General features: G+C 40.2%; 1 protein-coding gene and 1 long non-coding RNA gene across 3 annotated transcripts in view; one reads left to right on the top strand and one right to left on the bottom strand.

Moving 5' to 3' along the window:
- Nucleotides 1-13994, top strand: part of grm4 (glutamate receptor, metabotropic 4) — a 146987-nt gene extending 132993 nt beyond the window's left edge. For both annotated transcript variants that reach the window (XM_069533281.1, XM_069533282.1), the window contains 3 exons: nt 1223-2158; nt 9980-10226; nt 12214-13994. In XM_069533281.1, coding sequence (XP_069389382.1) covers nt 1223-2158; nt 9980-10226; nt 12214-12263 — 1233 coding nt within the window. In that variant the 3' untranslated portion in view covers nt 12264-13994. The remainder of the gene's footprint in view (nt 1-1222; nt 2159-9979; nt 10227-12213) is intronic.
- LOC138411878 (uncharacterized) overlaps nt 9775-25757 on the bottom strand; it is a 54904-nt gene continuing 38921 nt past the window's right edge. Inside the window, exons 3-4 of the long non-coding RNA XR_011244373.1 lie at nt 12546-12644; nt 9775-10213 (exon numbers count right to left, since the gene is read on the bottom strand). This is a non-coding gene — a long non-coding RNA (uncharacterized lncRNA). The remainder of the gene's footprint in view (nt 10214-12545; nt 12645-25757) is intronic.

The following is a 25757-nucleotide window of genomic DNA, read 5'->3' as shown; positions in this document are numbered from 1 at the left end:
GTAGAAACCTGATTTCAGCAGCTCTGCAGCTGCGTGTTTGCTCACTTACTCATCCCAAACCATTTGATAGTGCCTAGTGTCATCTTCAAAGGTGTAAATATCCAGAGGGCGCTTAAATGATTAACACGACTGTGATGAAAAGAAAGCTATGAAAGCTTAAGGACAGACATATTAAATATCATCTCTCAAGACGCCATCACTGACTCCCAAAAACAATACTGTGGGCAGGAGCTGTGATGGAGTAACAGTATTATAACTGCAAATTACATAAAGGAACCAAACAAATTATGTTTTGGCAAAATGAAGAGGAGGCCCTGGGCGGGCGAAGGAGAGCACAATTGAACACACGAAGCAGCTTGAGAGGAGCTTTGTTTGCCGTACCCCTTCCGTCAACATGTGCTATGCAGAAAAGAAGGCGAGGTTTGTGGTGGGCACCTACTGTGTAACGTGCCAGCTCTGATTCTAAAGCCGGCTATATTTAATTAGCGTTCTTTGAGTTCTTAATTAAATACATATTTAGAGACAAATTTACTGGCTTTAGATGAACAGCCACAATTGAATAGAAATTGATAACATTAAAGAGAGCGGCACCGTTTTAAATGAGGAATTTAATTTATCTTACAAGTATGCCTGTAAAAGGACGGGGGGTCCACCAAAGAGAGTAGTCTGCCGAAATGGAATTCATCTTTCATTTCTCTGAGTATTGATTTTTGAAAACAAACAACTCAAATAAGAAGAATGAAACACTGTCAGTTTCCTGTAGAGCAAACAATGTTTCCCCTTTTCCTCCTGTGTATTGGTCTTCAGAAAATTTTACCTCTCACTGGTGAATTTTGCTGAATCTATATAACTAGAGCCACAACAGCCACAACGCATTTTGTCACGTTGACACTCTGACTTTGTAGCTTTCAGTAATTAAGGGTCAGAAAACTCCCTTCGTTGACCTGAACCCTTTGTTTTAAAAAAACTTTAGAGTTTTGTGATTGTATATTGCATGTTATGATGTGAACATATGAAATTATACTTTAGCACTTGCTCAAATACCCAAACATTAAGTAACAACTGTCTAAACTTTCCTTGACCTCCAGGGATGCTGTGGATCTTCTGGGATCAGTAAAGCATCACTACCTTTAGATGCTGCCATTTTAAAGGATACAGGCAGCTTAGTACAAATCTCTTCTCATCTGTCTTAACGTCCCTTCATATCTTTATCTCTTCGCAGGTTAGTTCGATGCAGTGGCCGGGTGGTGTCCGTCAGATCCCTTCCTCAATCTGCAGCCAGCCCTGTCAGCCTGGTGAGCGCAAGAAAATCGTGAAGGGTATCCCTTGCTGTTGGCACTGCGAGCGCTGTGATGGTTATCAGTATCAGGCCGACACCTACACGTGTAAGATGTGTCGCTTTGATTTGCGGCCAAACGAAAATCACACGGGCTGTGCTCCGATCCCCATTGTTAAGCTGGAGTGGAGCTCTCCCTGGGCGGTCATCCCCGTGCTTATTGCTGTACTTGGCATCATGGCCACTTTGTTTGTGGTGGTCACGTTCATCCGCCACAACGACACCCCCATTGTGAAAGCATCAGGCCGAGAGCTGAGCTATGTGCTGCTAACTGGCATCTTTCTCTGTTATGCCACAACTTTCCTGATGATTTCAACCCCTGATGTAGGAATCTGCTCCCTGCGGAGGATCTTCTTGGGTCTGGGGATGAGCATCAGCTACGCTGCCCTACTCACCAAAACAAATCGAATTTACCGCATCTTTGAGCAGGGTACCATGTCCGTAAGTGCACCCAAGTTGATTTCTCCAGCCTCCCAGCTAGTTATCACATTCACCCTGGCATCAGTGCAGCTGCTCGGGGTGTGTATCTGGTTTGGCGTTGATCCTTCCAAGGCCATAATTGACTATGAGGACCAGCGGACGTCTAACCCTGTGCTGGCTCGTGGTGTGCTCAAGTGTGACATCTCTGACCTGTCTCTCATCTGCCTGCTGGGCTACAGCATGCTGCTCATGGTCACCTGTACAGTCTATGCCATTAAAACCAGAGGGGTGCCCGAGACCTTCAATGAGGCAAAACCCATCGGTTTTACCATGTACACCACCTGCATTATTTGGCTAGCGTTCATCCCAATCTTCTTTGGCACTTCGCAGTCCACGGAAAAGGTAAGCTTATAACTACTTCTATTTAACTTCACTTCTCCTACTAGACACAAGTGATTGAAACTATTACTTTGAAATCATAGTCATTTAAAGGTACTTAACTTGAAGCTTTGATATTTTCTGCTGATCAGGGTGAAATAATGATCTTATAACATATTTGTCCTTGTATTTAATTGCTACTTATTTTGCACATAATTTAACAGATTAAATATTTGATCAACACATGTGATTCATAAACTTTTTTATCTTGGAGAAACATAATATAGAAACTAAGAAACCTTTCTTAGATCATCGACATTAGAACCTACAATTAATGTTAAATAATAATCTAATCACATAACAATTGTATATAAAATAATAATAATATAACGGACTATTCTGTATCATAAGTACTTTGACTTTTCAAGTTTAAATTGTGCAGTTAGTACTCAAAACGTTTCCCACTACTGACAGTACAGTTCAGCAATCTTAATACTCCATCCCACATGATAGACAACAATGTTCATTTTCATATTAAAATATTCAACTATGTTTTTTTAGAACAACAGCAATTTTAGAAATTAAGTGAATAGAACTCAGCTGCCAAAACAGCAGCTAAAAAGAAGGATGTCATGCGGAGGTCTCAGACTTTGAAAACACTAACACTCTCCAAGTGTGGATACAGTTTTATGAGTTCATTCTCTAATAACTCTGTGGGCAGCACACAAACCTGTGACTCACTTAATAATGATGGCTGTGTGCCACAGTGCATTAGAAACCCATGAGCTGTTTACATAAACACAAACACACACTCATATTCCCATGTCAAATCAATGTTCCTGACCTCATGAACCGTGGACCTGGATCACATCCAGTGGGAGCTGTGGGAGGGTACAGGTCAAGAGGGATCCGAAGGGGCTTGGAACACACATCCAGATGAAGCGAAGCCAAAAGGGTAAAACAATGACACAGTAGAAATGTGTATATCCAGTTGAAAGAGGTCTTTGGCTGTGAAACGAAAGGGGCTCAGTGGCTACAAGAGAAGCCAAGAGGGAAAAGCCTCATGCTGGCATGGACACTATCAGCGGTGCCAGCATGGGTCTGACAGATGCAACAAATTAATCCTAACCTCCTTTACACAAAACAATGCATCAAAATCCTGGCCCAGAAAACTGGCTGCGATAGTTACCTGTGTGGAAACACAGATGGAGAGTGTGCATTGCATCATGCTCAGCATCCTAAAATCATTTCTACAGTCGACAGCGTTACAGAAAACACACACATTCCTGCAGTCAACTGCAATCACATTAATAATGCAGTGTGGGACTCGCACTTTAATGACGTCTTCTCATATGTTGCATGTTGTGTTAACACAACAGAGCCTCAACTTCTCTCGTACCCAATAAATCCTCTGATGTAGACACAAAATCTAGGCTGTGCACCAGTAAAACTATTGTGGCTATACATTCTTGATTATCATACACAGTAAAGAAAAAGCTGCCCAAGTACAAAGCCCACATCATTTTTTAATGTGAGCGTTGCACATCCGAAGTCACATGTCAACAGCAGCCATGGATACTAGCGAGCTCTTTGTTTAATCATCCCATCTCCTCTCTGAAGATGAAAGAGAATTAAACAATCACAGAGATATTGAGCAGCTTTTTTGGAGGATGAGGTAATCCATTAGCCAGCATGGCTCTGAATAGAAGAATAGAAGTGGGGGAAAAAAATCTTTAAACTCTAAGTGGAGTCCTACTTTTTGTTTCGTCTTCTTGTGTACCTCAGCTGAATTTAAATGATGATGAATATACAAACTAAAAAAAAAAGCTTGTCTCTCATTCAGACTTAGATGCTCATTGTCGTGCTCCAAATTTTACGAGTCACTCATTAATTTTTAGATTCTGACGAAAACTGTACACACAATGGCTGGGAGACAATTTTTATCGTTTACCACTGCCCTGAGCCATAGGCGTTGAGGTAAGACATAAAATGAAACTCAAACATGGACATTTAGCTTCAGGGAAATGTTCCACTTTTATTCATTTAAGAAAGAAAAATCACGTGTAATATAAAATGAAAAGGGTCTTTGAGTGTCAGAAAAAGCTTTACACTCCAGGTTGAGCGTTGTAAGACCGTGCAAGTTTCCTTGTTAAACTGCTTTTAACAGACTGACCTTCCAAGAAAAGAAATACAGCATCAGTCGTTTCACAAGTGACAAAGCTCTGTGGTGATGGAGTTTATGACTGTGGTCCATCAGGAGCAAAGGGGGAAGTAGTGCAATGGTGCAATTAACATATTGTGTTTATTTCAAACACATCAATCACAGTTTCCAATTGTCCAAGGTCACATCTTCAGATTTCTAATTTTGTCCAGCAAACAAACTAATCTGTTTATGTATGTATGGATGGATGGATGGATGGATGGATGGATGGACGGATGGAGTCTGTGGCACAGAAGGTGCAGGTTATCCACTAACCACTAAGGTGAATGACATGTAATAGAACAAATGTTGAAATGTATAAGCACCGTGTGAATGGGTGAATGTGCCCTTTAGTGAAAAGTGCTGTATAAATATATGTAGCATTTCGTTAAATAGACAGATCCTCCCTGTTTTCTCCTTTTCTGGCCTTTCAGCACACATTGCACGGCACATAAACAGTGCAAGCTGCTGGACGCTGTCCATGTTTGTTGTGGTACAAGAAAACATGACAGTTGGACATTTGTGGGGTTGTCTGTTGCCAACTCCATTTGTTACTGACCAGTCGTACAGTGTGTGTTTAGTTTATTGTCTTTCCACACTGTCAGACAAAAAGAAAACCAAAGCAAAGTTGGTGGAAACATTCAGCATTCAGCATTTTCCGCTTCATGACATTGCAAGTGTTGTTATGGTCAATACTAGTGCCATCCCTTGAAACTGACTTATTATTGTCAAATTGCTGACAGTTTAGCTAGCTCTGCTGAAGCTACACGACCGGAAGTCCCTTATTTGTCACTCATCTAAACACAGTACTTACTAGTGACAGAACAAGGCAATAGCTGTTTTGGAGCAGTGAAGAAAACCTGATTTCTGTGAAAAGAAAAATTGCAGTTTTCTCTGGACTATACTTTTAAGATGTGGTATCGGATCGGTATAGATTTGCATGTTCGCCGATGCAAACCTGGAATTTTCCAAAATAGAATGACCTCTTTCTCGGCCCATGTCCCACCATTTTACCACATTTGGTGAAATATGTTTAGTTCATAATCTGATGACAATCAAACAAAGCAACTAACCAACAATTTGACAAACAAACGTGCAGGGGTGAAAACATAACCTCTCATTTTACCATCCCCCGACAGAAGAACACCTGCACTGTTTGTGAACATATGTATGTTGTGAAGAGCATTTATTGGCTTTAGTTAACTGTTCACGAAAGAAAATGAAACCTGTGACTGACTTTCTGAGCGGTTACGTAAACAATGTTCCTATTTAAGGAATTAACATGTCAAAGCAAACACACCTTGTAATCATCCTACTGTAAATGACAGGCCCACGCAAAGCCTCACAACCCACGTTGACATGTCTTTCAGAGCAATTAAATGCTCCACTTCCTCTGGGTCTTGATTTACCTTATCTCGTCGCCTGTGCTCTCATCACCAGTTTACAACAGGCCTCTGCCTCAGCATTACAAGCACAGTCATTTATTTGTCCTCTGGTGCAGGGATAAACGTAACGAACGACACAGGAGGCTCTCTCCATCATTCAAACAGGGACATCTGCTCTATCTATGCAGCACGATCACTGAACTGTGCGCTGCCTTCAGGAATAGATGTGACACCTGCTTACCTGGAGAAACAGTCTAAATCAGGGGCTGTCTCAAAGACAGAGGCCAGAGGAGGAGCGTCGCACAATAGCCTGCATAGAAATAGGCTTTGGAACAATAGGCTCAATTCAAATTCAATCAGCCCACACAAAGAGGTCCTGCCAGCGCAGTGCATGAATGGACTGATGAATTGAGCGGTGGTGTTTATTTCGCTATGAAGTTTCCATCACACTATTGGCACTGTCGGCCGAACGACAAAAAACTGCTGTTAGTGCACCGGTCGGACAAAGAGCGGGAGTTGAAGGGAGTTCAACGAGACCAGATGTTAGACAGGAGTGTCCTCAGTGTTCGTCCCGGTCCTTTCCATTTTCTTCTTTGTCTCTTCTCAGTCTGAAGATTAACAGCATTATTCACACTAATGTCCCACAGGCTCAATAATACATAATGAAGACTGATGCCACAGAGAGAAGTGAGCAACATCTTCAGAGAGCAGTCGCTGCGTTTATTAGGCCTACAGCACAGCGGCCCTCTGGGTCCTGGCTATTGACCTCCGTGTGCTCCAGTAATGGCTGAACAGGCAGTGAACCTAATCAAGGCCAAAGGATTGTGATCTTAATAAATGACATTCTCCCATGAAGGTATATAATTGCGTCCCCTAAGGCTCCTATTTGTTTATAAACTTAATTAGTGTGCAATTATAGTGAATTCTGATGCAGCAAGTCTGTCTGCTCAACATTTGTGCTGCATGCTGAGAAATAACCCAGTGGCTTCATTTAGAATAGGGAATTACGCAGTTTAAATGAATTCGATAGTTTGCATCCTGAAGCAGAAGCTCTCCAGAGTCCCCAGTAGAAAATAGAATCAGTTTATCTGTTTACATTTATTAACCCTCACATTAATCTTATGTTATCAGTTATTACAGACGCTCTCACTTAGATGAGCTCAGAGTCTTTATAGGCAGTGATGTTTTTAACTCCTTGTGTCGGATACCGTACGGACTCATAGATCCCCATGGTTTTCCTCCCGTGTTATGCTGCTGTACTTCCTCTTTGTTACCTTTTGCCCCAGGCACGTTCGGCTGAAGGCCTGTGTGGTGTGTGGTGAAACACAGAAACTCTCTTTCATGTGATCGGAGCACGATCCGGTGCAGTGCAATCAGGAGGGAACAATGAATGGATTGAATATTGGAGTAGATGTGTCACAGTAAACAGGAGTCGATTTGTAAGTAAACACAGTGCGACTCTCAGAGGCAGGAGAGTGGGAGATATTTTAACAGGTGAGGTCATACTTGTCTCAAAAAACTAAATCAAAGGATCCTAATCAGAACTTGTGTGTGCAACATGTACATAATTAATATCAATGCATAAATCATTATAGGATTTTTGTAAATTACAATTGTCAATACTCACAATGACCTTAAAGAGCCAATATTAGAGAAGCACTAGTTGTGTTACTGTTGAACATTTTCTCTGATAAAAAAAGTTATTCGTGCAAAGTCACTACCTTGATGATTTATCTAATTGCATTGATAGTTTAGCATAATTCACACATTTCTTATTTTTTGTTATGATCATGACAATGTATAAAAGCAGTAATCAATTGGAAAATATTATTATTATCATTTTCTGATTTGATCGTTTGCAATTTTCTTTTCCTTTTTTGGTTTTAGAAAAATAGTTTCATGATATTTAATAGACAAATAAATTGACAAAACATTCAGCAGAGTATTGATGATGATAACGATATAAGTATGTGTAGAGTTTCATAATTGTATTGGAAAATATAGTTGAACTTGGACATTACAATATTGATTTTATAATAAAATTTGTATATGATATTAACACTTATTTCAGCTTTGTCATCTCCGTTATATTATCATGACTTCTACTCACAGTATCTGTAAGTAACAGGTAACAGCTTGTCCAAGAAGGAAGCTATTTTTGGGTGAAAGGCAACACAGATTGTTTTTTCATTTATGTGGTAACAGCTTGGGTTCACTGTCAGTCCCTGAGGCGGCAGTGGAATGAGCCCAGAGCAGTTCACTGGTTAACGCTCCCTACAGCTGGGAGAGGACCACCGCAGCTGTCCCTCCATCATACTGCCTCAATTCTTCACTCTTCTCTCAGGCCAGCAGCCCCACATGGCACCAGGCCGGACTGAGATGAGATGCATCCAGTCTGGAGGCAGAGCAACACGTTATACAAACAAACAGGATATTCAAGCAGAGGTCACATCTGCACATCAGCAAAATGTTACTCAGCTTTGATAAAATAACCAGCAGGGTTCTACTGAGGGTCATTCAGCAGCTGATATACAGACTCACCCAGTTTTTTTGGTTCCACAACAAATTGTACCCTCGTAGATTTCAGTATCAGTCCCCTCAATTTTCATTAACGTCCATGATTATTTGCTGTTATATGAAAATGTTTTTCATGTTTCATTCTTCCACTAAGTTTCCTTTTAATTCATCGTGATGACAAACAAACAAACAAACCAACCAACCAACAAATGGAAAAATTATCTCCTTAGTTGATGTGATAATTAACCAGGTAGATTATAATTAAAACAGTTTTCAGACCATATTTTTATAGAGATGAAGAAAGTTGTTAAATATTTCGAAAGGAAAGTGTAAGAAACTATTCTTTTTTTTTTTTTTTTTTACATATAGCTCAATACTCCATGGGCTGAGAATAAAATACCTTCTCCTGCATTGTAAAGCCAAGTGACAGCAACCTCTCCTAATATGGAGTTTCTCCATTCGAAGTGTCAGCTCCTGCACACATTGAAGTACAAATGTTTCATCCCTACACTGACAATGAATTCATAAATGGAAACATTTAACAGGAAGTGAAGGCTTCGCTCTCATCTGTTACTTTCATGCACAATGCTGAGCCATCTGTTTGTCGATTTTCATGCGATGTCGGCAGAAATGTATGAACAGGAAAAAATTCCTGTGATTCCCACTTTAACACAGATGGTTAGCCTCTTGTATTCACACCAGAAAATCCACCTAATTGAGCCTTTTATTGTTGTGGTGCTCAGCCTTTACGCACGGTTTGTTAACAAACCTAGCCAGTGTAAACAAATTGTCATTTGTGTCCATGTTTGGGTTTTTTTTGTTATAGATTCCTGATCTGAGATTTGATGTGAAAGAAATGACGTGACTGTGATGGAATAAAACAGTAGAAAGTGAAAACTCGGATACTCTGACGGAGCTTGATCGTCTGAGCTGATGTGGAGACAAGAAATCTGTTCCTTATGTTTACACTTTATTTTAGTTGTGTTTGCACCAACGCGCTCTGCCACTCTCCAGCAGCTTTGGACTCCTGCTGCAGAGATGCAGGGTGGTTGGATGAACTCCAGTCTGCAGTATCATTACATAGGAACTTCTCAAACACAAGTTAATTTCTCTCAGCTGACCAGTCAAGCAGTCACAATATAGTGTGATGTATAGAAATTACACAGGCTTTCCTTCTACTTTAATGCTCCCCCAAAGATGACTCATTAATTTGCAGCAGCTTTGCAAACAATTAAAATGGAACGGATGAGAGCGATACCCTGCGTCGCCCCCCCTCCTCCGCAAATCAGAGGATTTGACCGTGTGTAAAATTTTCATGAGCTTGTTTCTTTTTTATGGGCTCGCTTGTTATGAGTCAGAATAGGATCCAATCCGCCGGCGTTATCAAATCTGCGTCCACATCGACGGGATGGTCATATTAAAACTAGTATGGCAGAAAATTAAACAAACAAGGTGGCCTGGGCTGGTCCGGCACATGAGCCGTAAAAGCAGATGAGATGCTGATTTAAAACAAATTTAATCACGTCACTCGCATGGAATAGTTTTGCAGCCTTTATTAGACGCAGTAGAAACTACTTCAACAACAGCTTGGCCAACAAACGGGTCATTGGACGCTCTAATTAGAATGACACATAGCAGATGTCATTGTGGCTGCTATACTCATATAGAGAAATGTGTAACATCCAGTGTTAAGAAGGCTAAACTGATTGTGTTGTGCACTGTTTGGTGTTTTCCCTTTTGCAGATGTACATCCAAACAACCACACTGACCATCTCGGTGAGCCTGAGCGCCTCGGTGTCCCTCGGGTTGCTCTACATGCCGAAAGTCTACGTGGTTCTCTTCCACCCAGAGCAGAATGTGCCCAAGCGCACACGCAGCCTCAAGGCCGTGGTTACTGCCGCCACCATGTCCAACAAATTTAACCCCAAGGCTGGACTCAGACCCAACGGAGAAGCAAAAACCGAGCTGTGTGAAAGCCTGGAAACACAAAGTAAGAACATGAATACTGATGAGGAGGAACCCAGTGTTACTTATAAACAGCTGTGTAGCGTGTTATTTAACACTTGAATGAGTCCAGTAAATGTGCCACTGTTGTTAGAGGAGGAGAGGAGGAGAGGAGGAGGAGGGGGAGGAGAGCGTTCTGTGGTTCAACAATGCATCAATTCTACATCAGTAATACTTTCACATATTGAAACAGGGATATATTGAATTTTTCTGTGTATTTGCAGTTATTGAAAATACTTTCAAATAATTTCAAAATTGTAAGAAAATAAATGATTTCACTTGGGAAGACTAGTTTTAAAGTGTAATCGAGTAGTAAAGTTGTGCTTTTTTTCACAAATACTGACTTCAATGTTTCCCTTACCTTTGGCCTAAAATAAAATGTAGAACTTCCATGAAGCAAATACGTTTTAATTAGTTAACTCATCTAATTTCCGCTGCTTATCTAGGATGTGTTTAATGATTGTTCAATTACTGAATAATTGATGGGTAATTTTTAGCCTTATCATCCCAATGGGGTTTATATATTTTATACCTACCTATCAGTATGATGATGCAACATGTAATACATTACAAACTTTGTGGTATTAAAAAGGCATCTTTATTCTAATTCAAGAACAAAAAGTAAAACTAAAATTTAACATTTTATGTAAAATAAAGAAAGAAACTTATTTTGAAGCCGGATAAATTACTTAAATTTTAATCTCGATTGAATCATTATTGACATTTCAGTCTAACTCCAAACTGTGGAAGTGCTCATTAATGACTTAACAACTCAATCTGTTTCTTTTAATGAAGCCAAACATTCACTGGCTGTAGCTTGAGATGGACAAAACCACCAATTTGAAAACATTGACTTCATGTTATAGTTTAATCAATCAATTAAAATAATATTGATCATTAATAATTAAATTTCAAACACATTGTAAATAACCGCAGGACGTCAGGTTCTCCTCTAAAGCTGCTGACTCTGTGTTTACCAATAACATTGCCTGACGGAACTGAACCAGTGACGCACTCTGGATTTATACCAGTGAAGTAAATAATGACTTCAACATGTGAGTCAGCAGAAATTACCCGTGTAACGTTCAAAACGTTGTTCCTCTGCTTCACCTCAGACGGTGAAAGGGTGGAAATCGGTCATGTCCGTCAGCAGAGATACATTTCCTCCGTGTGGACAGTACTAACGAGGACTCAAACATTTTGTTGAACATTTTGAAAATGTATTTACTTCTTACATCAACAGGAGAGAGCAATGTTTCCTTTCACGAGAGAATAAAAGAGCTGACATTGTCTGTACTGTTAACAAAAACAGCAGACATCAATATAAAACTGCTCCGAGGTAACAATGCCACAATGCTGGGAGGAGCGGCAGCAGAGCTACACAGTGCAGCATTAATTCCTATCTCACTCAAAGTTTTTTTGTGGAGGGTTAATAAGGCCTTTTGTTACAATAAGTGGTGAGAAGGCAAAGACACAGAATTGATAGCCAGCAGCAATTTACCCTGATGGGGTTAGCGTTTACAGGGGCATGGCTATTTGAATAAGCACCATTTGTCACTGTCATTGGCAGCGCGGATATATGGCTTGATGAAATTGAAAAATTCCTGTCTGGGCCAGCTCCCACGACTGCCGAGATTCTGGTGGCGATATGTCAGGATTTATCTGCTCCACCTCAGCGAATCGGCTAACACGGTCTGGGGAGACAAGCGGCAAGTTGAGGCCTGATAGCTAAAGGAAAGGGAGGTGAGAGGGGGAGGGGGTCTCGCTGAACCTCCCCTTGTGCAGGATGTGTTTAGGCTGAAATGTGGCCGGAGATCAAAATAATCTTTACGAATTATTGGCTTTTATGCAGCGCCGCCACAGGAGAACTGTTCAGCAACTGGACATTTTCATCTTAAGCAAAAATGGCCACATATCATAATTTTTGAGTTTGACACTCAACCCTACCTCTCGTTTTTTTTTTTGTCTTTCAGCATTCCCAACAAAGCAAACCTACATCAGCTACAGCAACCATGGAATCTAATTGAAGGGACAGAGGTTCTTATCATAATTCAGGATTTCCACCATGATGGACGGAGGAGATGGGGGAAATGAAAAAAAAAAAAAAAAGAGGATGTGTCATTGAACAAGTGGAGATCAGAGAAGCTTTGCCCTGGGAAACGACATGGTGAGGAGAGACCACAAAGACGTGCAGAGACGGACAAACACAGGACCTGGACTGATAACACTACATTTCCTAGATTCCATCTTTTGTCTGCCTCAGAAGAATAAACATGAAAATGAAAAATACTTGCATGGCAGAGACCTGGAGGCTGAAGGACGGTGCTTTCCTTTTGAGTGTTTCAGCTATGACCTCTTTTGAAGACGTCTCCCGTCGTCCTGAGCAGCGCTGACCGAACCCGAACTGAAATAAAGAATATGTTCAGGTGTTCTCAGTGATGTCTGCCAGTTTTGCAAACTACAATTAATCTTAAAATTCTCAAGGCATCACAAGGAATTAATCATCACCAGAAAGGCATGAAAACGTGGTCCTTGGATTTCCAAGAGGGGGTTTGTGTTTTGTTCTTATTTTTTTTATCTCTAAGTGTATTCTGGTCCCATGAGTCAAACGACTGGAGATGGGGATCATCTCAACAGTGCAGCAAATCTCCTGTACCTGACCCTGTATTTTTATTTCTTCTTCCACGTTTCCACTGACTTATCAAGAATGGCTACACATATAAGACGATCTCTGCTGATTTTGAGCATGCCAGTTTCAACATCCTGTGTTGTGTTGTTTAAAATAAAAGAGAGAAAAAGTACCAATAAAAAAAAAACTAAGAAAATTAAAAAATTATATCTTTGGAATGCGTTTTAAACTCTGTTGCAGCGTTGTTAACAATTGTTTGGGCCTGAGCCTATTGTGCGTTAAAACCTGTTCTCAAATGGTGACGGTCTAGTGAGTGATTGTTTATCTGTGCTTAAGTGAGGCCATGATTTGTATTACCAGCGAGCCCGAGACTGCCACTCAGCATACCTGTATGTGCATTGACACAAGCGGCTCCTGGTTAAAATGAACAGTGTTTTAGCCGGGAGCAGTCGTCCTGGATGACCCTCCCATCACTGCCACCAGCTCTCTCCACCACACGTAGTGTAAGGGTATTAGGAGGGGAATTAAGATGAAGTATGCCCCTGAGAGGACGGAGCAATATGCCCCGAAGGTGATATCCATAATGGACCGGCCACTGAGGAAATTCATTACTATACATGTCCTCTCCAGGCACTTTCATGATAGGGAGGAGGTGTCAGGGAGTTGTGAGGCTTTTCAACAAATGAAAATCTAATTGCAAACGTATACAATATCTCTATCCATCACCCTCAGCTCGCTGAAAAGATTAATAGTTGGCTTTGTGCAGTATAAAAGCCCTCTAATGTCTTGGGGAAAATATTGTGGGGTCATTTGTGTTGTGACTTCAATGCTGCTTTTCATGCCTCCCTCTGTATTACTTTCAACACCATTTGTGTTGCAGAATAAAACGTGAGTGCTGACCAAATTAAATGGTGAGTTAATGTATGTTATTAAATATTGATTGATGACGTCTGCTTTATGTCCTGACATCCTAAAATTGGGGAAAATGTAGAAAAAGATACAGTGCCTGGCTATCTGACTATGTATTTGTAAAACCTCATGAAAACTAATGAAGTGTCTGAAGCATGTTTAGTTTTTTTTTTGATACAAAAATTTTATTTCTATTAAAAATGTTTTAAAACTTCAGTGTTTGTGTGATTTCAGAGAATCGAGCAGGGGCTGATTATCTTTTAACATGTTATTATCATCCATGCATGTATTCTACAGTCCGCTGCCTGACTGGAAAAACACAATGACACTCCTCACCGAAATGATTGGCAGCGTTTCTGTGTGAGTGTAAGTGTGTTGTTTTTATTCATGTTGCTAGAAAATTATATGGATAAAAAAAATATCTATAGTTTGCCGGCCCTAAAGAAAAAGACAGACCGTGGCCATCCTCTAAATAATATGTTGCCACAATTGCTCTGACAATAGCGGAGAGAGGACAGAGAATTGTTGAAGGGGAAACATGAAATTATTTTAAATGAATGGGTAGCAGCTACTTGAATCCAAGGCCCTCTGCAAGGTCTCATGATCTGTCATCTTCTCCACGCCTCCCTGATACATCGAGCCCGCTACACAAAAGGCTCAGAAATAACAGGTATTGTATAGCGCAGGAGCTAAATGCACGCACAAGCACTAGATTACTGCAACATGCAGAGCAGAGTATATATCATCTTCACATGGAGGAGACAGAATGAGGTGTCTCCAGTGTTTGGCCTGAGACTGCAAGATTTTTCACCACAAACATTCTTTTTTCCTTTTTTGTTTCAACATATTGAGCCACAACAATAAAGAGCACATTAGAAAATCATGTTACAATTTAAGTGAAATGATGCAGACTAAAGCTTTTAAATGATCTTATTTGAATAGTCTCACAGCTCATGTCTCTCCCAGGAATTATTTGCTGAAAATATTTAGAATTCAAAATAAAGTCACAACCTCACTGCATGGCTTTTCACTTCATCTTCATTTTCAGTTGCAGTACTGAACAGACTTTAGAGAGGAAGAACTACTGCATTTAGAAAAGGGATAGAGAAAATGTATATGTGTGGTACACCGAAGGACACGGTGATGCCAGTTGCTAAGAAAATAAATCAGTGGGTCAATATATTATCGATAAATAACAGTTGCCTCCGACCAACACGAGCTGCAAATGACTTCAGTGTTGTTTCTTGAGACCTACAAACGGCCATAATCAGCTCCACCAGGATCTCACTGAGTCCCTTCACTGGAAGACGTCCACAAACAAAATCCGCAAGACGTGTTCGGGACATTTCTTACAAACACAGCAGCCAATAGGATTTAGATTTGTATACGTGTTTCACACTGAATTAAATCAATCGATGGTGGCAACGCATGGACCTAACCCCATGCCACAACTGTAGCTTCAACTATAAGCTCTGACTGTCTGCGTGGACAGTAAAAACATTATGAACCACAGCGCGAAAATGCAGTAGCTTGTGTTAACGTGAGCTGGAAGCAAAGATGTGGTTCTGCATTATGAAAAAGGAGGGAAACATAATGATTGACAGCTGAGACTGACTCAAGATTCTTCATGTGTGTATTGGCGGGACCTCGCGGCTCCACTCCATGATCACAGATTGTGGTTCCAAATGGCGTCATCTTCAGCAGATGGCAGCGTTGGTCTCCAGGATTGGCTTCATTTCAGAATAGTGGTGACATAGCGTCGCATAGCATCTTTATTTACAGTCTATCACCAACAGGAAACACAGACGGACCAGCTAAGACATTCAGTAAACGTCACAACCGTGGACAGTCAAGAACCTCATAATTAATCATGTGGTAAAATAAGATTTGAAGAATAGTCAACAAATATTTTGATAACTTGAGTAATTCTTTAAGAAAATGTGTCAAAATGTGTTGGTCTCAGTTTAAATGTTTTCTGGCTTATGTCAGTAAATGCCATATATGGGAGTTTTGGAATATTTATTTGACATGACGAGACATCTGAAGTTGTCACCTCTGGCTTTGGGAATTTGGGATGGATATGTTTGCCGCCAAAGCAGTAAAGCTGCATGGCAAGTGTTTACTGTGAATCAGCTGCCAGGAGGGAAGTAGATTTTTCATCAACAGCAGAGAGCCCGGGAAGTAACGGGGCCCCTGAAGAAGTGACAGTCAATATTTCTTGTTTGACAGTCAGAGAGCACAATAAGAGGCAAAACAATCCCAACAGAGACGCAAAATGACCAGAGACAAAAACTATAGAAAAGATCATAAAGAGAGGAAATAACCACAGAGCAACATTTACAGAGGATTTTGTTTCTGTGATTGAAGGGTGGGTTTTTTATAATCTGCTCATGTGTGTATGACATACATTTGCTTCTAATTCATGAGTTTTTGTCTGTGTTTTATTTGTTTATCTTCCTATGAGTTAGCAAAACTGTTAGATGGATTACTATGAAACGTGACGGAATGAAGTGATATGAGTCAAGGAAGAACCCTTTTCATTTTTGGGTGGAACCGGACCAGGGGACGGATCCATTTTTCCACATTTTCTTGATCTCTCAGAGAATAATTCATGGATCTTGATGAAATAAACCAGGCATGTTTAGAAGAGTGATATTTATGCGTGTGAATTTAAATGTGCCCGTAGAGGAGTTGTTGAGCCTTTGTGGAGGAAAGCACTCTCTATCTGCCCTTATACTTTAATTAGTTTTGTATGTCTTTTGAGTAGGAGGTTATGAATGCAAATATGAGTGTGTATACCTATCAATCAACAATATGACATCTAGAAAAAAAATGCACTAAAAATCACTCTAATTGTTGCAGTTCGCACTGTGGAGAAGAAAACCCTGTTTGTGTTATTTCTCCAGCAGCTGTCCTCTCTTTGCTTCAATGCATCTGAGCCTGAAAGCAGCATTTTTCAATAAATTCGAGGAATATTTTAGACAACTTGAGATATTGTTCAGGAGCCTAATGGAAAAACACATTCAGAGACAAGTTTCTGTGGGCAATCGTAATGATAAGAGCATCGAGAGGTTCAGTGCAATCTACTCAGCTGTGTAATTGCAAACAGAGAAAGACACAAAAGCTCGGATGGAGGTTAAGAGGTTTATCCACGCTGGCTAATGACTTATATGAACTAATGGCACTGTGCATGTACAACTCCACCACTTTGTTGATGAAGGGGTCTTTTGATGTGAGCGTAGACAACATAATCCAGAGGAAAAGAAAAAGTATTCCTCATGAGCATTGACTCCTTTTCATAGCTACAAGATCACAATGACAACGACAGCTGCTCGAGATTAGAGGAGTAAATTAATTCAAATACTGCTCACACAGCAGTTGAGAAACCGAGCGCATACACAGAACCTATCACACGAGCCGCGGATCACAGTGTAATTATTACTCCTTTCACATGTTCTCCAAATGGTCTTGGTGCAGTTTCCAAAGACAATTGAGCCACCACAGAGTCCCTAAAAAGTGAAAATGCAACAGAAGAAAGCACTCAGAAAGTAATTTCCTTAAGTTTTAGTCATCGGAAACCAATTTCATTTCATTAACCATTTAAAGTGTATCTGATTGCAGTGGTCGGGGGCTATAGTCGCAGCAATAATGCCGAGACAATCTTCGTTCAAGTATGAACAGCGGAGCAAATAAAATGTCTATCCACAGCCCTTTCCCCTGTGAAGCTGAAGATGATACAACTGCCCTCAGGTGACAGAATGAGCACATTTATGCACCTATATCTACAGCAGGTTTGTGAGAGGCAACACAGCGATGTTTCCCTGCCAGGTCCTTTGACTGAGCTCTCTCAGCTGTGCAGAAATTGTACATAATCATAAACAGACTCAACACAGACTACTAGGCTATTTTGCTGTGAAGAGAATCGATCTAGGGGCGAGATTTTTCCAAAACGAAGGCATCAACAATTCACTTTGGACGGAGAAAGAGGAGAAATGCTGGCAGGAAAGAAGCGACTCAGAAAAAATGTATGAAGCAAAGAACTAAGGAGGAATATGGACTGCGTGTGAAGGAAACTATGTAAAAACCGTAAAGAATCTCATGTGTGTTTTGAATCACAGCTTCACATTTCCTTCTTCTAATATTCAGTTAAAATTTCATTCACCTTTTGTCTGTGATAGTGACGAATGATCAGAGACGTGGCGCAGCAGCTCGTCCTGCTCATACACTATGTTGCTAGGAAACAGAACCTCATGAATATCTTGCAGTAAATGCACAATCAAAAGGAATTCATGCAAACGTTGCACCTCCTTCTATTTATTCTACTTTTTTTTACCTATCATATCCTGACCAGCAAACATTATTAATATTACAAAATATAATAGTGGATGATAATGGAAGATTTATTTCCTTATTGTCAATACAATCTTTGTAAAGAATTTTCAGTTGATCAATAACATAAAAAATACATGTTTCTTTATTGTTTTCTTTCAGAGGCTATTATGCCTCTATGTTTATCTTATTGTCAAGTTACGCTAGGACCAAAATGGACCATGCATTAGTCTCAATACTTTCCTGACTTCCCCTGACATGTCTGTGGCACTTCTGACTATGTACATCTTTAAAAACAAGTTACAGAGATGATTTATAAAAAAATGTGTGTATGTGTAATTTCCCTAAACATCTGGAAACTGTAGCTTTCAGCAAACATCACTCCAACAGGAGTAAAAGGTTTGTTGTAGAATTTCCGTAATAGACTACTACAATATCTTGTTTTTTTAATTAATTTAAAAAAAAATTTTTTAGTACTTTCTTTGGTGTGACAAAAAAAACAGTTTTACTTTACTATTCTAATCATCATCATAATTCATTTATTACAGTATGACACTCATCACTTTTGATGCTTGTTAATTGCACCTCTGTGTTGTCTACTACAAACAGTAATCACATTTAGATGATGTGTTCCTGTGTGATCATTAACTTCGTTCCTCTGATAAAAGAGATCCTGATTTAATTGGTTTCATTAACTTTTCCTAAGTCATTTTCTGTTTCCATCATCACAAACACCATGTAACTGTCATCCACAGCAGAAAAAGATGTCATTTCTCATCTTTTCTCCATGGCTGTGGTTTTCAAGGAGAACATTGTCCTGTGTCTGTAACAGTCGGTGATTGCCACGTCTGTGGTGTCCACTGTAAGACGATGTTTCTAATTGAGCCCCAGGGAAGGAGGGGAACCAGATGAGAGAATGTTTCCCTCAGGGAGGGGGAAAAATCAAGTGTGAGGAGGTGGGTAAAGTCTTTACAATGAAACTAGGCCATCCTAACAAGGACTGGAAAAGACTGTGACAGTAGAATACAGAGCCTAGTGCACCACAGCCAGGGTCTCTCATTCTCACTTGCCAATATTGCTTTCATTGGCTATGCACCATTTCTCTTTAAGCTCCGCCGACCTCTAATACATGATGATGCTGTACGGTAATTCTGTCAGGAGGCTGCTTCACTTCACAAATCTGGATTCTGATGAATCAGATGATGAAAAAGAAATGTTAATGTTCAAGCTGATTCTACAACAGCATGTTGTTCTTCTAAATGTTACTATAATTAATATTTATATATAGCCTGTATTTTGTTCATGTTCAATTCAAAATGTTCACTCATGAACTGAGTGAAATTAATTGTCTTCTTTCATGTTCCATAAATAAATAACTGGTGTGGGTTAGAGAAACTGTACACTGATAAATATACAGTGTCATGAGTCAGTCCACTGAAACATAACTGCGTGCCATGACGTTTTGAGGACGACTGTTCTCTCCAGAGTCTCATTCACCGGGTGTTTCCGAATAAAATCTGATAAAAACATCCATGTCCCCATAGAGGACGAAGTGGAAAAACTCTGATGATCTCTTCATGCAGTCTCCGTTATGAGATCAAAATTCCAAAATAGCGAAATTCCTCTCAGCTGTTCCTGGCTCAATTAAGGGCTTAACAAATGTTAGCATGCTAATACATTAAAATAAGATGGTAAACCTTGTGAACATTCCACCTTTGCAACTTAACTTGTCTCCGTATTAAGGGGCTGCATCATTTGGAGGCTGCATTTGAAGCCTGATTGCATCACAAAGAACTAAGCAGCTTCAGCCATTTCAAACGCTCCTTCAATTGTTTCTTGAGCAATATTCCAGCGGGTGGATCCTTCTCGAACCAACCTATCCCAAGATACACTGAGAACCAATAGCACATGTACATGTAAATGCCCATGTAGCGGCTCAAATTAACTAACAATGGAACAGTAAGGGCGGGACAAGCGGATGATGCAAATAGGAAAGTTCTTCATAGACATTTTGATTTTGCTTTGGCAGTGAGGAGTCAAGGACCTTAAATTGGGACACAGCCTGTCTGGGTGTTAGCATGCTGACCTTAGTCTAAAAGTCCCATTATACCTAAACACAGCCTCACAGAGCTGCTAACATGGCAGGAGAAGGTGACCTACCTGCATATTTTAATACGTTTCTTTAAAGCCACATGTAGCAATTACCCAAACATCATCCAAACTATAAGGGTGGTTTTTAACTTCCTTGGGTCGTCATTAGACTGTGACTTACCATTCCTGCCGGCCAAAGAGAAAAACACGGTTAGAAACAAATTAAGTTGTTCCAATGCTACACATCACTGGCCATGATAAGACAGATGCTGTTGTTAAAAGCTTTATGCTCCCACCTCAAGCTACAGCACACTCCCTGATTTTGTTATTGCACTCATCCACAGATCCACACATGATCTTCCTGCTCGCTGATGATATTTTAACAACTCTACTGCACTCCACTGTTTGACCAAGGGCAAGATACGAAACCACAAAAGTACAAAACGTTACATAAAGATGATGTAAAACGCAGACAAGCCTCGTTGGGTGTGAATCTCAACTTAGGTCGCAAATAACAGATTTTGGCATCCTGCAATGACCAGTACTGCAATTATTACAACGGATTATTTTGTATCACGCCAAGTGACACACAAATACACAAGTGATTAGAAAAGCACATGTGAATTAACATTGTATTGTCATGAAAATGTCAAATCTTTGCTTCTGTGGCTGAAATCTCTCATTCTTTTGTTGGACCTCCTTTCTTGTTTTGACAAGTGGAAATAGCAGCAGCTGGTGGTGGGAGAGCAGCTGTTAATCAGAATCTACAAGGTGAAGACATTTGTTCAAGCATTGGGATTGAATCATAATCCTACCAGTATGTGCCGTGGGGCATCAAGAATCATATTAATTCTGCTTGAAATAAATGTATGGCAGGTTTTAAATGCCTACATTTAAATATATATTATAGTGAAATACACAACTTAGTGCTGCATCTACTTGCTTTGTTTCTGGCTCTCTAATAATAAGAGCTTTTTTCTCTCCACTGTCACTAAGTACTTCCTCATGGCAGGAAATGTCAGGTCTCGACTTCACTTTGTGATAATGTATGTTGTGATAAAGCGCTTTACAAATACAATTGAATTGGATAACCACAAAGTGTGTTTACATTTGACGCTATAATGGCTCTATGGGCGACTGTGGCTGAAGAGAAAGACTGGGTGGTCCATTAAACAGAGGGTCACGGGTTCAATCCCTGGCTTCTGCAGTCCATGTGTCAAGGTGTCAATATTTAAATGGAATGAGTGATGGAGCTAAATGAATGTGACTCATAGTGTAAAGCAGTTGTTAGGAGAGCTATAGAAGTGCAGTCAATTCATAAATATGAACTTTCACATCTTATATTCAAAGAAACAATAACATTGTTGCTCACTTATTGAATTCAAATGAAATTTAGTCAGAGGCTTTATGCAACACTGTCACTTATCTGATGTAATTGAATCCTTGGGAATTGAGTCAAAAAGAATAAATTGTGGGTTTGAATAAAATCAAATAAGTGCAGATATCCAGCTCCTTTTCCACAGTAGCAGACTAACATTTTGTTGTCGTTAAAAAAATGTCAGACACAAATTTGAATAGAACTCAGTCGACCGTAAACGTCCAACAAGCCTGAGCTCAGAGTGCTTATCACCAAAGAGTCTTGTATCTCAATGTCTAATATTGAGATATTCATATTCTATGTGTATGGCATCTCTTTTAAATACTGAAAAAAATATTTGTATTCTTTTGGTTTTCCTAAATTTTGCAGTGAATCCTCTGCATGATCTCCTGCTGCTTTCTCACATTTGGACGTCAGCAGTAACTGAATCAGACATTTGCTTTCTCACATTCAGCCACTCCAGGTAATTTCAGGAGATTATCCTGAGTGCAGTCTGAAAGAAGTGTAAAGAAGTCGTTCTGGATGAAAGCAGCGATTGCGTGTAAAGACCAATGAAATATCGTGGTGGACAAAGACGGGGAAATCCTCATTTGTCTCTTTGCACAGGGGACTGTACAATAACTACATTTGTGTGGACTTTGCCAAGAAGTGGGTCAAGTCTGGAGAGAGGTGAACGCAATCCCTGTTAAAAATCATGATTTATTGCAAGCTAGTTAAGTCCCCCACCCCCACAGTCACACTGCGGATGACACAGGAGGTAAATGTGATAGGCTAAAAAAAAGCAGTGTACTTTTATGAGCAGGGAAGGCTGTCTGGTCACGGAGAGGGTGGGAGCTGATACAATAATATATACACAGAGAGCATGAGATGCAGAAGAGGAAATTGCTCCTCATTTTTAATGCGGCTCCGCTTTCCACGCAGTTAGTCTGCATGGCCCTGCGAATATGACCACTCACACCTCAGCAAATGTGGTCGACACTCAGCAACACTTGTTTTGATCATGATCAAGACTTTGCTCCTTTTTTTTTTCTTTTGCTGCTTTTTGTTTTTTTTTTTTTGCTTTTTGCCTTGAGGCTATTTTAAAGTATGTTCAACAACTGAGACAAATACTATTAGTCAGTAAGTCCCACTAATGTAAAGAGTGTGAAACTTAATCTCTTGGAGTTTCAACTCTTGATGAGCACAGAGTTCCTCCCTCCCTCTCAAATCATTTCTTGCCTCAGGGCTTCACACTTTGCTCACACAATCAGAGACAAAAGAGAGAGGACGGGATATTTGTATTTCTTTTCACAGGAAAAGAAAAACTGAACGCAGGAACACGAATTGTGGGTAACAGATAATGGCTAATGGAACAGGAAATCTGCACGGATCAAAAGCCACTACAAACAGCTGATTAGGCTGTAAGCCGAGGTGCTGAGCCAAAATAAGAAGTTCTCTGTGGAGGTAATGGGAACACTCACAATAACCACACTGCATCTTTCATCAAGATCTTAACCACACCAGTCCTCACTGATGTGTCAATTACAAGTGAGGAATAAGAGGATGCAGTCTGGTTTCTGTGCTCAACACTCGTACAGCAGAGCCAAATGCGATGCTCATAAAAGTGACATATTTCAGCCTCCTAATTATCAACCACCATCTGCATAGTGTCTGAGGGATTATGATGATTTGTTTTGGAATCCTAAACAATGAGCCCCTGCACACAAACAGTGGCACAGAGAAAACAAAGAATATATTTTATTGTGTGCATCTCAGACATCTGTAGCAAATTTCATGGAAATTCATCTCCTCGTCGTCCAGACGTTTCCAGAGGATCAAAAAGTGACACCCTGCTGCTGCTGGTGCTAGCAACAGAGAAATCCTCTTCTTGGGAGAATTCATGTTTACAACATTTGTTGGCATTACTGGTCCGACCAACACTGACATCCATAAAGTCACGATGCCACTGTGTCTAAAAATAGCTTCAATTGAATAGTTTATCATTTTGGGAAATGAAATCTGCTTATTCGCTCTCTTTCATGTTAGATGAGAAGAGCGTATCCTTGTAAAACAAACACATAACCCAACACCTCTGCAGCTCAGTGAATAACACTGACTTTTATTCATTATATACAACAAACTGAAATGTACAAACTATACAGCCTGACCAATATGGATTTTGGGGGGCTGATGTGGATACTGATATTAGGAGGTAAATATTTTCTGATACTGATATATCAGCCAATACATTTATTAAAAAAAAAAAAAAAGGGAAATGATTCTTAAGATGCGAATATAAATTTAATTAAAGGCTTAATATGTTTAAACAGTAAACTTTGCAATAAATAATACAGAAAACAAAAATACAACCAAATAAATATAACTTGAGATAAGATACACATTTCTGCATTTGTGCATTTTGCTGGTAGGCTGGTGTCTAGTAAAAAACACCCACCTTTAGCTTTCAAAAGATTCAGAGCCAGATTCTGGAGCAGTGCAAAGGAACCCAACGAGGACTCTGAAGTGATTCAAATCATGCTTTCTAAAAACCAAACAAATCTGACAAACTTGTGGAGAGCACTCAAGGAAATGAGTCCAGGGAACTGCTCTGCTTACGTCTGAACGTTTAGACAGCATAGAAAATCATTGCGGCTCACTCCATTCACTCTTATCTGGTGTGACAACCAACACGTGTTTCCCTGGCCCTCTATCTGTCTGGTCTCAGTTGGAAAATTGTGCTGCCAATAGATATTAAGTCCTATAGACCTGCTTAAGAGCAAGTACCAGGAGAATGTGTCAAGAAGGCAGAGACACGTGTTCAGAGGCCGAATAAAATAAATGTTTTTCATTCCGGATTTCCTGGAGCTCTTCTCTCCTCCTCCCCGTCTCCATCTGCCTCTACAACATACTCTCTATCTGGTGGGATCTGACATGTCCAACCCTCCGACTGATACAGTAATTGCAGGACAGGTGATAAACAATGTGCCAGGCTCCGTCTACGGTGTGTATGCTTAGTGCTGATAGGTGAACCGATAAAAACAGGCGCGGAAAACAGCGGTTTGCCTGAAAGCTTCGGCGCTGTCCAATTAGAGGCTATAGATGACAAATAAGTCATTATCCACGTGTGAAGCTGCTCTGTCTATAAACACATTAGTTCATCAGCGGTGTTTGTTCTTGACTAAATTCACCTTTTGTGCTTTTTTCTCGTAGTTGAATATAGAGGAGATGAGCATGTGCATTTTCTTACCTCAATAATCACAAAAAGCTGAAATGGAAACTACTCAAACTCCTTCCTGTCGTTTTAAAGTGATAAAATGACAAAATGTATTTATTTCACGTAAATTATTGTGTCTGCCGCACTCGTTCAAAACGTTGGCACTGGTTGTAAATAATGAGCTCCAGAATCATTTAATTTGGACAACATTTTTAAGGTTACCTGGGCTCTTAACATATTTTATTCATCCCTCCCTCCCTCCCTCCATTTAACCAAATCACTGCGAACCAATTTGACACAAGGCAAAGGCCTGGGGCAAAATATTATCCGGCTACCATGTGTAGTCAGCCGTGTGCACTTAACTTGATGACCACTTGAAGGTGACTGGGTTATGTACACAGTGCACTTAGAGTGGAGGCAAATTTGAGGTCAGTGGGTTCTCACAGCTCATTTTTGTCCCTGGGCAATGTAGTGAGTCAATGCAGCCATGCACAAGCCAACAGTCAAGCCTGCTTATGAGCAGCGTGGAAGGATTTAGATGTTTTTTCGGTATGTGAATGTTAACTTTTCGTAAATAGTGAGACAATAGATGGAGGCTGGGGAAGCAGATGGTGCTGTTGTGGTCTTCTAAGTAGTTTTTAAGCTGGACACATGCAGCCCTCAGTCTCCATGAAAAAGCAAACTGAATAAACTTTTACAAGCATCTATCAAGTCCACAGAGCTTGCGTGTGTCACTGCAGGTTTTAGCTGGAGTATATCACTTTAACAGCCTCCAGGTGCTCGGGTATTTTGCAGCACTCGATGGAGAGCCTCCCTGCTGCTTTTGTTTTAGTACAATCACAAGTCCTTGAAGCTGGCAAATGGCTTTCAAGCTGCTCTAATGACTGAAGACACTGACAAGGAAACAAACAGCACAAGAGGAAGGTGCATGTACAGTAGAATGAATGAACCTCATCAGATGGACTCATGACTCATAATCTGCAGACTA

The sequence above is a fragment of the Paralichthys olivaceus genome, chromosome 2, assembly GCF_024713975.1.
Source record: "Paralichthys olivaceus isolate ysfri-2021 chromosome 2, ASM2471397v2, whole genome shotgun sequence".
NCBI classification, from domain to species: domain Eukaryota; kingdom Metazoa; phylum Chordata; class Actinopteri; order Pleuronectiformes; family Paralichthyidae; genus Paralichthys; species Paralichthys olivaceus.
The sequence above is the reverse complement of the archived record's forward strand: the minus strand, read 5'-3'. Positions and strand labels throughout refer to the sequence as shown.